At 42.8% G+C, this 12,988-nt stretch overlaps 1 protein-coding gene across 4 annotated transcripts in view; it reads right to left on the reverse strand.

Annotated features, from left to right (window-relative positions):
* Nucleotides 1–12,988, reverse strand: part of CHL1 (cell adhesion molecule L1 like) — a 127,824-nt gene that overhangs the window by 18,488 nt on the left and 96,348 nt on the right. For all 4 annotated transcript variants that reach the window (XM_014873744.2, XM_088171245.1, XM_088171247.1 and 1 more), the window contains 9 exons: nt 11,820–11,951; nt 11,081–11,218; nt 10,334–10,445; nt 9,487–9,653; nt 7,890–8,055; nt 6,528–6,652; nt 4,277–4,378; nt 3,847–4,044; nt 2,677–2,747 (listed from right to left, as the gene is read on the reverse strand). In XM_014873744.2, the coding sequence (XP_014729230.2) occupies nt 2,677–2,747; nt 3,847–4,044; nt 4,277–4,378; nt 6,528–6,652; nt 7,890–8,055; nt 9,487–9,653; nt 10,334–10,445; nt 11,081–11,218; nt 11,820–11,951 (1,211 nt within the window). The remainder of the gene's footprint in view (nt 1–2,676; nt 2,748–3,846; nt 4,045–4,276; nt 4,379–6,527; nt 6,653–7,889; nt 8,056–9,486; nt 9,654–10,333; nt 10,446–11,080; nt 11,219–11,819; nt 11,952–12,988) is intronic.

Raw genomic sequence — 12,988 nt, forward strand, 5'->3', positions numbered from 1 at the left:
AATAACAGATCTGTGTAGTCAGGCCTTAGAAAATGTGCTAAGCAAGAATTATATAAGCTTAATAATGAAATTTCATCCATTGTTTTAAACCATTACAAGTAAGCATTGTTAGAAGCAAGAGTAGGTGTAAGAATACCAATTGTCTAGAACAAATGCTTGTCAGCATTTAATATTATCTTAATGACTAAAAAAACGTTTAAAAGACCATGTAACTAAGAACAACTCGTCTACTTTTGTAAGCAGCTAAAGCTGTTTCCATCTCCCTTGTTTGGTTCTGTAAAAATGAGGCTGATGGCTGTAATGGAATAAAAGCTTTGAGACAGCTGCTCCAGCAGACTTGTTGTTTGTACATACATATATATATATGTATATATGTATGTATGTAAATACAGAGTAAAAAAAAATCCCAAAACCAACAGGGAAAAATTTTGGAATATATGTTGCAACACTGAGAGAGAAAAGAGGCAAAACCCCCAAGCTTTGGCTTTTTGCTGTCATTTTAATTTGAGGGTGGTTGGAACAACAACATCATGAGTTCAAGTGAAAGAAGAGTGAAAGGCTTGGATTAAAATCCAGATTAATTGCTAGGAGCTGTATTTCTGCCTCCTACACCCATCAGGTTTTGTTTTGTCACAGGTTTTCCTGTGTGAGGTAAAAACCACATGCCTTCAGCACAACTGAGTTGCAGTTTGGCATAAGGCTGTGTGTGCCTTTTAGCAGAGATAAAATTTGCATTTTATCCTAGAATTTTATGTAGCACAGCGAGTTGGGTCATTAAAATTTAGATTTGTTCTAACTATACACCAAATGCTTGAAATTATGCCTGGACATTTAATGTGCAACTGCTGAGCCACTCTGCTTTTACCAACCAGCTGGAGAATTCATCCCAGCAGGGTTTCCAGATAATTAACATGAATTTATAAAATATTAGGAGATGTATAGCAATAATTTGTCATGAGACATCTTCAAGTTGAGTTTATTTCTCTGAAAATGCACTACTTTAATTAAGAAAGTCAAATAATCACCTATCCCACCAAAAAAAGCTACACACTGAAACAGCTGTGGGTGTTTCCCATAGGCTTCTTTTAATAGTATTTAAATATAGGCAAATGTGAAATATATAACAGCTGGTTTGTATCCAAGTGGTCTGAGAGGAAATTGCATCAAATGCCAGTAGAAAGTGATTCCTCTTTGATGCTCCTCGTGCATGGGGAGATCTAAATTTGGGGGATCTGCAAAAATTCCCACTGATCTGCTCTGCTCTGAGAACCTTTGGGATGTCTGTGGCAAAGGAATTGGGAGACTGAGCAGCTTCCTCACAGGCACCACCTCCACAGCAAAGATCCCAGGGAATGGGATTTGCAAAAGAAGCTGAAAAAATTCCTCCCAAAAAAATGATTTCTTGTATAGAGTTAAATTGCAGCACTGCTTGACTCTTATTTTGATCCCCCTTAAAGCTGCAAATCCTTGGCTGAAAATCCCAGTCACTAGAGCTCAGCTGGACTCTTAATCCAAACTAGGCAGATTAACATCATTCTGCAGCCTTTGTCTGTCAGAAATAGCATGTGCAGTGCCCAGCAGTTCCCCTGAAAAGCACACAGGAAATGCCATAAATAAATGAATATCCTGTTTAACAACATTTTAATGATTCAACAAGATTTAACCAAGCCTTTCCATCCCATTCTCTCCTTTCAGGCTCAGCTTTCACTTCCACTTTTGCCCTGTCTGAGCAGTGATTATGAAGCTCCTGGTGCTCAAAGATATGTTGGCCATCCCAGTATTTCCCAGTAAACACACTGGGTACTAAAACTCTGCATTCCATTGATTCATTGAAGTTGGAAAAGACCTCCAAGATCAAATCCAACCTTCTTCTGAGAGGCAGAATTGTCTCCCCTGACCCTGGGCTAAAAATCCCATTCAAATCCAAGCCCATGGATCTTGAGGGCCATCTCCTTTTGGATGCAATTTTACCCCAAACTACGACTTCCCACTGCAGAAACATTTGTTGTTCTTTGCTGGGAGCAGCAGATTGAGGAGTAAATCTCATGCAAATTGTGTGTAATTCCAGCCTCAACAAAAACCTGCTTCCTTCCACAGTTGTGGATATTTGTGCTAAATGAAGGAATACATAACTCAACTGCTGGCAAAGAAGCTCGAGGCTTAAAACCCAGGAAATTTGAAGTCTGGAAACCATCCTCAAGACTTTTACATAATTCCTTTGATGCACATCACAGGCTTTGGAGGTTTATCCACATGCCTTTAGTTCTTGGTGTAAAAATTCAAGCTCACATTCTCTTGGGCAATGGATCTGTGGCGTTTTTAAACTTCCAGGCTGGAAGGGCAGAAGCCATGAGCCACCCATCCTCTCCCTGGGCTTGGCTGGTAATTTTAATTGCAGAGCAGGGTAAGACCACAATTATTTGAAGCAGTTTCTTGCAAACAAGAAGCAGAGAAGAGCACATTTTTGGCAAATTCTCACTATGCTTTACAGGAATTTAGTTTTCTTTTCTCTTTTTTTTTTTTTTTTTTTCCTAATATCCTGTAAAGGCAGACATAAAAACAGTCTTTTGAAACAAAAATGATACTGGGGCAGAAAATCCGGAATACATTTAAGTCAAATTCACCTTTCAGAAGAATAAAGGATTGTTCCTATAGGATTTGCTAATCTTGCCTTACCTCCCATTTCATCACCATTTCATTGGGTTCAGAAGCTTCAACTCGGATGTTCTCTGGGTTTTTATCTGGAGCTGAAACCACACAGGTGACAAGGTTAGTTTGCACATCCCATTTATTTGCATTTAGCATTTAAATGCCAAAAAGGATGGGAAATTCCCCTGTTAGTGACAGACATTTAAACAAAAAACGAGATGAATTACTTGGATCAGCAAAGCTGATGGGACCCAAACATGTCATTTATGCAGTTTGGATTCCTAAGTGCCCCTGCTGGTTGGAGCCACCAGCTAACAGGGAACTATGACTTTTGGATTTGAAAGCACCAGGTGTGGGGGAATTACAAGGAAGATTTTTCTCCTGTGGGGATAGCAAACAGAAGGTGCATCATTAGAGGTACACACACACAGCTGCAAAGTGAAGAAGGACCTGAAATTGGTGTAAACCGAGGGGAAAAAAAAAAAGAGAGAAAATGCCAAGGAATGCAAATGCTGTGCTGAACAGGTGGCCTCTAAAATGACTTCCAGGGAGACAACATTTTCTGCCCCAGTGAATGCTTGGTAAATGAAGATTTTTGACAAGCTTAGTGCTCCTGAAAGGCTCCCTGTAAACCCATCCCTTCTCCAGGAACTGTCCATGAAGGTCTGCAATGGTGGGAAATCAGCAGAATGAGGTGCTGGAGGTGTAGGAAACCCAGCAGCATGGACTCCTTCCTTTGGCATCCTCGGGAATTTTATGCAACACGGCAAGTTGGGTCATTAAAATTTAGATTTGCTCTAACTGCACATCAAATGCTCAAAACAATGCCTGGAGATTTGATGTGCAACTGCTGGGCTGTTCTTTTTTACCAATCACTGAAGAATTCATCCCAGCAGGGCACCCATCTCAATAACTGAAATATCAAAATAGGGCTTGTCATCCTCCAGCTGATTTTACCTCTCTGAAAATGCACTGCTTTAGTTAATACACCCCATTTCAATGGTCACCTGCCCCACCAAAACTGCTGAGGGTTATTCCAGTCCACTGAACTACCTACTTTTAATAATCCTTGATGCTACCACTGAACAGTGCCAGCCACCCTGATATCTTCACGCCCTCTGGAGCAGGGGGAGGGTGCAGATATTCCAAAAGAAGCAGAGCAAATAGTGCTATTTATGAAAGCAGAGGCAGGTTTACCAGCTGGAGGGGTCGCATAACGCAGGGAGGGTTTGCTGGGCTGGCTCCTGCCCACGGCGTTGACGGACACCACGCGGAACTGATAATTGACATAGGGGGCCAGGGACAGCAGGGCTGTGCTGGCATTCCCTGGCACTCTGCTGAGCTCCTGCCACTTCCCCGGCTCCCAGTGGTTCTCTTCAAACTCTATTATTGACTCTGGGCAGGAAAAGAGATAGAAAACAAAGGAGAAAAGGTTAAAAAAAAAAAGAGAACAACTTAAGCGTGAGCAGCGCGGGTGGAAATGAAGTTACAGCAAATGAACTGTCATAAAATTAAAAATAATTAATAAAGTCATTAAATCTGTCAGCAGGGTTCGTGTCCTGTGACAACCAGGATGTGCCAGAATTCTGAACAGCCCTAAAAAACGATGCTGCAAAGCCCTTCCTACCATTAACAGGGCTGTTATGGCTGGCCCCAGCCTTCCAGGAGAGGCGAACGCTCCGGTTTTGGTTTTCTGAGAGCTGGAGGTCTTCTGGTGGGTCAGGAACATCTGAGAAATAAAGGAGAAGTGTCAGGGGCACAGCAAGGTGTTTCTGTTTCTGTCCTGGCTTTTCCCAGAGGGTTGGAACAGCACAGCCAGTGAAGATGGTGGTGAAACACCTCCTGATTTCCAGATGGACAGACTGTGGGAAGTGGGAATTGCTTTGAATGATCCCAAATCTTCTGGTGCTGATTTTTCCCTTATAAACACAAAATCCTTCTCAAATTCATCTCCCTCTACCTGCATCACTGTGCTCTCAGCAACGGATTTTTCTTTCCAAATCAAGCCCCAGATCTGCTTGATCATTAATGGGTATTGACACTGCTGTGGGCAGGATGTTGTGTCAGCATCACTTGGATTTATCCTGGGAAAAATCAGAGTGGGAAAAGGTTCTCAGGGGTTATTGAACTTGGCCTTCGAGGGTGTGAGTGCAAGGAGAATATTCATTATCCCAAACATAGTGATCTACATTAATGGGGAACTGGGAAATTCACTGCCTGCCTGCTCAACTAGTGTTGTCCCAACTAAACTTTTGAGTGACAAAGTCATTTCTTACAGAAAAAACAGTGACTTCCACCACCACGACTCTCTTTGTCATTGTGAAAAAAATCCACTGTGTTTGTACTGATTTAAAAAAAAATACAATATTGAGTTTTCGTCTCAGGGTACATCAAGAAGTTAAAAAGTTTATATTGGGAATTTTTTTTCTTTTTTTAAAATTTCTTTCCCTATTTCTCTTGTACCTGGGAAAAAAATCATGAAAGCACAGTTTGATCTACAGGCATGTTGCTGCTCTATCTTTGGAGCACAGCTGGTTAAAATTCATTATTCATTATATTAATTTAAAGATGGTGATGATGCATCTTAAATATTCTCATCCCTCTACCTGGTCATTAGACACACAACAAATACTTAGAATTATTCTAACTGAATATTTATTTTACTCTTAGTTGCCCCTAATCTGATGTCTCCATTTCATTCTTCAGTCAGCCCACAAGTCCTTGATTGCAAAAACCTGAATTTTTCACTTGGAAAATAAGAGATGTTGTTAATTCACCAAGACCTTTCTCATATACAATAAATAAGGGAAAAGAGCACAAAACTGTTTTTCTTCTTCTGCAAAGCACCTTTTTAAAAAGGAATAAAGTGCTTTATGAAATTTTCATAAGTGAAGTAACGAATAGTCTACAAACATTTTGAATTATACAGCACTGAAGGACACAGCACCATAAATAATGTGCTCAGCATCTTCCTAATTTACTATTTACTGAAAAATATCACTCCTTTAAAGTGGAAAAACATCTTGAAGGGCAGATTGACTTATTTCTTGCTGCAATCATTGCCAGCAATAAATAAAAATGCAAAATGAAGCAAAAATAGATGTAATTAAAATGATGCAAAGCTGTCAGAGAATCATAAAATCACAGACTGCTTTGGGTTGGGAAGGAACCTTAAGAATTATCTCATTCCAGCCCCTTTCCTTTGGGCAGGGACACCTCCACCTGGACCAGGCTGGCCAAAATTGTGACCACAAAGCAGAATTTTGGCTGCTGCCCTTAAGGGGTGCACAAACCCATCCTGGAAATTCCAAGTGCTCCTTCAGACAGGGATGCAGGATGTGAGGATGCTCTCACAAGGCCAAGCTTCAGACCCAGGAGGTCAAGGCTCCTCTCTGCTCTTTGCTCCTGGACAATCATTTATGATCATTTTCACAGATAGAATTAATTCATTTTAGGTGCTTAGCTCACACTGATCTCCTGAGGAGCTGCACATCCAAAAATTGGCCTGATGGCCTTCAAAAAACAGTCCAGTGCTTGTGCAAACCTTCAGTAAATGAAGGACGAGCCAAGGACTTCAAAGCAGCAGCAGAACCATTCTCAGTGTGCTCTCACACCTTCCAGCCTGGGCAACTCCTGCAGCCACTGAACTGAGGCTAAAATTCTGCCTCATCTTACTACACCAAAGATGAAAATAAATCGAGTTTGTGCCAGCATTGCCACTCCTGGAGATAAGGGACGGCACAGCTGAGTTTAAGGAGTGAGAAGCTGTGTGAAATTGGGTTATTGAGGCTCTGTGAAAAGAAGAAAAGAAGCAGAAGTGCTGCAGTGGTGATTCCTGCTGCAAGGAGCTGTTTCCACACCAGGAAAATCGACCTTACCCAGAACAATCAGCTGTGCCTCAGCCTCAGCAGCATCCAGGGCAGTGCTGGCCACACACGTGTAAACTCCCTGATCCTCCAGGAGCACACTGGATATGAACAGGGTATCCCTATCCAGAATTATCCTGCAGGGAAAAAATAATTAAAAAAACCCAAAAACAACAACAACAACAACAAAAAACAAACAAACAAACAAAAAAAAAACCACAAAAAAAACACACACAAAAAAACCCCCCACAAAACAAGAGGTAATAAGGATGCGAAAAATACATAAGATGAGCACGACACACAGACATTGTTCTCTGAAAAATTGTTCATAAAAGAACTTGGCACTGGACATTTTCATTAAATAGCTGCACACTGGGCCTGTGACATGAAAATGTCATTGTGGCTCTGCTCTACACTGTGCTGAGGATTATTATTTGTATTTTGTGGCAATTTAGTCTCCTAAACAGGCTGGAGGTTGGCCTGTCAATCCTGCCCTGAAAAGAACCACATTGAGATGCACTGGATGAACCTCTGGGACACAGGATTTTGGCACATCATTAATGAGACAAATACATGGGGTTTATGATGGAGTTTTTGAAAGACTGAGGGAAACTGAGCATTCCCAAGGCACTTGTGTCATGTCCAAAGCACCAGGGAAAAGCTGCCAAGAATCCAGGGCCATGGGCTCTATGGCAGACATGGAATTTCCATGGCACTCCTCACCATCCTACAAGGGCTCAGCAGGATTTTCAGTCTCTCAGTATTTGGGAAACCACCTCTCTCCTGTGGTAATTAATAAAGACATCTGATTGCCCCCCCGTGGCACCCCTCTAGCCCCTTGAAGTCAATGTAAACCCAAAAAGAGGGCAAAATTCAGCCTGGACCTGCAAATCCTGACCTCATATGTAGGAAAAATCCATGGCAGAATCCCTGAAACCTATTTACCATCACTTCAACATTGCAAACACTTTGTTTTGGCCAAATAAGTGCAAACTATAAGAAAATACTGGTTCCATTGAAGTGGAGAAACAACCTGCACTGGGGTCAGGGTTGTGTTTTTGGGTTGGGCCAACATTTATATGATACATAAAAATATATATAAATTATGTGTATATTAATATATAACTTCATATTCTGCTATGATGGTAACAGAGTTAATACACCCAAACCCATTTGGCTCAAAATTCACATTGCTGCATTTATGGGGATGTGTATAAAATGCAGATCCATTCACGTGTCACATGAAGAATTCTTTGCAGACAAAAATTTGCATTTCAAGCTATTAAGGCTCATGTTTAATGAGCCTCCAGCACCAGCAGCACAGCAGATTATCCAGCTGAGATCAAGAACAGCCCTTGTTCCTTCCCCACTCACCTGCCACCTTCTGTGCTGTTGACTGGCAGCTCATCTCCATCCTTCCTCCAGGATAATTTAAAACTGTGTTTCAAGTGGGAATCATACTCAGCCTGGCATTTCAATAAAATTGAATGTGATTTCAGCACTCGGGGGTTCTTGGGAGTAACAACAAGTTTTGTAGCATCTGATTGATGACAGAAAAACACTTTGATTAGGTGAGAGAGGGGCTATTACATCAAATTTTCACCAAGCACTTCATCTACACAAATCAACCTCAGGAGCAACAATCATGTCTCTTTTTTTTGTTGTTTTATGTACAAACATTTCAAGTGAAGGATGGTGAGATTTGAAATAGGTATTTGCCAGGATTTCATTTTTTTTTTAATCTTGAAACATTTTTTTCATCTTCAAACATTTTTTATCTTGAAAACGTTTTTTAGTTCGCTCCAAACCAAAGAGCTTCAGAAAAAAAATCCACCCAAAAAAAAAAAAGTTACAGGTGAAAATCCTTGTTAGCAGCCTGTCATGAAATGGATGGTAAAAAAAAGAAAAGGTTCGAATATGATTTTTATGTCTAATTGCCATTTGAAATAAGCTTTGGCGATGATCCAAGAAAAATTAGAAGCTTATTAAAGTCAAGTGAGAAAAAATTATTGCAATCAAATTTGTTCTTTTAATTGACTGTAATCTGAATGCAGAAACAGATGAATAAGTAAGAAGAAAGCTCTTAGCTGAATTTATTTCTGCAGTGAAATGTTGCTCTGTGAGAATTTCATTGTACATTTTCATGTTTATAATCACTGTAAAATTCCCAAAGCCAGGGAGTGGGTGGAAATGGAAAACAAAGAGTGGGCTTTTTCCTCAAGGTTGTCACAGCAAACCTACATCAGAGAGCTTTGCTAATTGAGTATTTAAGCTTTTTTTTTTTTTATTGGCAAGCCCTAAATCCTAAGTAAACTTGTATAAAACCCACTAAATGCCACCTGTGGGAAAACCTCTCCTGCCAACCAACCACTCAAATCCCTTAAAACAGAGCTGCAGTGCAAGGGATGGATCTAAAATTTATAAGTAAACACATCTGAGGATTTTTTTTTTCTCTGTTTAAAAATATTCATCAACAAACAGGCAAAAATCCAGGGCAACATGTTTAGTGTCCACTGTAGGAGTTAATCCAGTTTGGGATGTGCCTTCTGATCAAGAGATGGGAAGGAATTTTAGGGAAGGGAATTCCTAAATCCCTGGAACACATCTGGATCAACAAGGACCCCACCAAGCCCAGGAGCAGAGGGAAGGCTCCCCAGGGTCAGCCACGAGCCTGCCCTGAGTGTAAAAGGGCAGTGACAAAAAGGAGGGAAAATCCTTTCAAGATAGTGTGCAAATGTAAAATTTTGGTGGCTTGTGCAGCTTCTGCAAGCATCCAGAAGAAAACGAGCACCACGTGTGAGAATGGAGAAATGCAGCTGAAAAGAGACCTGTGACAATTTCAGGTGGTAACATCCAGAGAATTCCTGAAGTCCCAGAATAAACCTGTACCCTGGAATGAACATTTGCTACTTCCTGAAAAATTACAGACATAAAGTCTTAGCAGCTGCGAGGTTTTTTTCCCTGTTCTCACCCCTTATATCCAGATTAGCAGTGATTGCTCTTTTCCCCACAGAATTGGCAGCCCAGCAGGCGTAGGATCCCGAATCCTCCTTCTTGGTGTCCCTGATCTCCAGGGTGCCGTTCTTGTTTAACTCGTAACGAAAGGTTGAAAGGGGCTCGATGCTGTCGTCCTTAGTCCTAAAGATGGCAAAAACAGGCCTGGGTTACTGCAGGAAGTGTTAGATCATGGTTAGGGGTTGTTGCAGGAGAGTTTTGGGACTTGGTTTTACCGCTGAGCAGTTAAAATTTGGATTAGTGAGACACTTTATCCATGTGCAGCAAATCATGAAAGGACTTCAGAGTCCTGCACACCAAACCTACAGGGAGTGAGTCTAAAAAGCTCCCTAAAATACCCTGTCTTTAATCTACAGCTGCCACCTGCAATTTTATTGCATCTGTCACCTGCTGTGACAGTCCTGTGATTTCCAACCCTATGGGAGCATGTCCAGGTAAATGTGTTCTGTAAGTCACTGCGTTTCCATCTCAATAATGTGTCCAAGCTGGAAGAGTTGTCAACATTAAACTGATGAAGCTGCAGCAGCATTTGGCTATAAACAGCACGGTTTTCCTTAATGTGCAGCCTGGCATTTATCTCAAACAGGTATTGGGGACTTCTAGGAAGTCTTTTTCTCCAAACCAGTTCTTCAGAATTCTTAAAAGTGCATTTAAACACAGAAAACTTACATTATCTACAGCTTAGCTGCAGATTTCTATTCTTAACTCCACAGAAATAAGAACTAGCAGACTTTTCAAACTTGGGGAAGCCTGCAGGAACTTGTTTCACATGAAAAAAGAAAAACCAATTCCCAGTATCTTACCATCTGACATCTGCTGCAGGTGAGGCAAAGATGTCACAGTGCAGGAAGGCGCTGTAACCCACAACTGTGGCGTAGTTTTCCCCATCTGGGGTCAGAATCAGGGGGGCAATATCTGCAGGAGAGAATGCAAGGTGAGCAGCACTGCATTTCAGAGCTAGGAATATAAAACATTGGCGCTGCATCCTCCCCTTTCCCAGCCAGGGTGAGAGGCTGAGGTGTTTAATGGGAATTTCACAGTTGTTTGGAAGAGTTGCACTGAGCAGCTGAGCTCTCAGAGATAACAGGGGTTTACTGCTGGACATGTCAGAAATTGAAACATCCAGGAGAGAAAACAGACCCAGCTCTGCTGCCTCCGGAGATGTTTTTTATTAAACTCCCCTCACTCCCTTTCTTCAAAGAACAGACTGAGCATCACAACTGAAATCAAAAGATTAAAAATACACTTAATAATTCAAAACCAGCGTTGTGGTCACAATTCAGTCCCCAGCGGTTTCACTGTGTTTGAATTCACGTTTTCAAGCCCAACCACAACCATGTTTTTGAAATATATCAAAGCTCAGGAGCGTGTGTGCTAAGCACATAACGCTGCCCACGATAGAACCTGCGGCACAAATTCAGACGGTATTTCTGTAAACCTGGGGCCAGTCCGAAGGAACCAGGAGATGGTGACAAGCCCCAGGTGCTGTGAGGATTCAGCCTGGGGTTCCTGGCTGTGATCTCAGGGAGGGGACAGCCCTGGGCACTCACTGAGCACGTTGATGTTGGCGCTGGCCAGGATGGTGCCGTGCTTGTTGGTGGCCTCGCACTGGAACACGGCGCTGTCCTGCAGCTGCAGGTTGGTCAGGCTGATCTCCCTGGTGGAGATTCTCCCTCGGAAGGTCCTGCCTGGAAAACACCACATTGTGTCAGGAGCTGGAGGAGCACCGTGACTGGGGAGCTCCCAGGCTCTCCTCGCTGCTTGGAAGCCAAAGGAAACATCTGGAAGGTCCAACCAAGACCTTGCCCTGCAGCTGGTGAGTTCCAGGGCTCTGCTTTTGCCAGCAGTCCCATGGCCTGGGAAAGTGCTTCAGAGCACCAAATTCCCCACAGAGACCTTTTAAAATTATAATAATAATGATAATAATGATAATAATTATAATAATAATAATACTGCTACACAAGTGCTCCCCAACCACTTGGGCTTGCTCAGAAGCACAAAGGGGCCCTCGAGCTGTCCCAGATCCCCAAAAGATGGGAGAATGAGGTGAGGCAGAGGCAGCATCTCAAAGGTACCACTGCTCCACGTGTGCAATGTTCACCACCACCCTCTTCGATAATCCTCTGTAAATATTAGTTTATTTAATTCAATAAACAATTCATATCTAAGTAAGTGCCAAACCACACCATCACTCGGCGTGTTGGGACTCGTGGGTCCCCTCAAGCTGGGTGATTCAGGCACATCCCACCTGGACAGGCCCTGGAGCAGCTCCCTGGCCCCTGCACCTACCATCGATGGGCATCCCATTGAGCTTCCACTGGATGCTGGGCTCGGGGTTCCCGATGGCCTCGCACAGCAGCACCAGGTTTGTCCCCACACTGTAGACCCCACCCTGGGGCTTCTTCAGCCACTGCGGGGGCTCTGGGAAAAGAGACACGACAGGGATCAGTCGATGCCTTTTTGGGCATAATAATAGAGGCCAGAGAAAATTAAAGGAATAAAAAGCAGTTATATTTATTGAAGGCAGATGAAGGTCCCCAGGGGCTGCACCCAAAAATGGATGATGGGTCACAGGTTTTCACACTTTGATAAGTTTGCTCCATTTCCATATTGGGGGGTTAATCTTCCAATTACAGCTCCAGGTAATGAAGTCATTTACCCCAAGTTTGCTGCCCTCAACTCACTTTTATTTACATTTCTGGGGGCCTGAGGCAGTGAGGTGTCCTTGATTCCCAGCCTGGAGAGGAATTGTTGTGTCTGCCCAAAATGGGAGAGCAGCAGCCAGCACTGGATATGGAGTTTGGAGTTACACACTAAAGAATTACAGGATTACAAATAGATGGAAAATATAAAAGCTGCAATCCTAAGGCATCACAGTCACAGCTCATCGTGTGCCTCTGCTGTTGCTGGGATTCTCCAGGAGATGGCAAACGCCACCAACACTTCCCATCTGCTGCTCACAGCCCATCCAGAGGCTGAGCTGGATTCCTTGTGCTTCCCATGTAAAGGAAAGGTAAAATTTCTTTATAAAAAATTGATATTGAATAAAATACGCACCAGCATATGCCAGCCCTGTCCTGCAGGCTTGGTGAGTGTCAGGCAGGGTGCAGGAATGGGCAGGAATGCACACGGGAGGGGAGAGGCTGGGAAGGAGGGAATGGGTCAGCATTTCCACAAGGACCCTCAGATGTGAGTGTGATTTATGAGTTAAGGTGAGGCTATTTCAGCAAGACAGACAAGGTGTGAATATCCATCCAGCTCGAATCCTCCTCTCTATGCATGAGCAATAGCTCCCACCACCTTTCCTGGGAGCTGACAGAGCTCCAGGCCAGGACTGATCCAGCTGCCCCTCTCCCTGTGCTGTGGAAATGCACCATCACCCTGATTTCCTGCTTTCCCATCGTGTATTCAGACCAGAGGCTGATCCATAACACGTTTGGGAATGGTAAAACATTCTC

Source organism: Sturnus vulgaris, chromosome 11 (genome assembly GCF_052056855.1).
Source record: "Sturnus vulgaris isolate bStuVul1 chromosome 11, bStuVul1.hap1, whole genome shotgun sequence".
Taxonomy (NCBI): Eukaryota; Metazoa; Chordata; class Aves; order Passeriformes; family Sturnidae; genus Sturnus; species Sturnus vulgaris.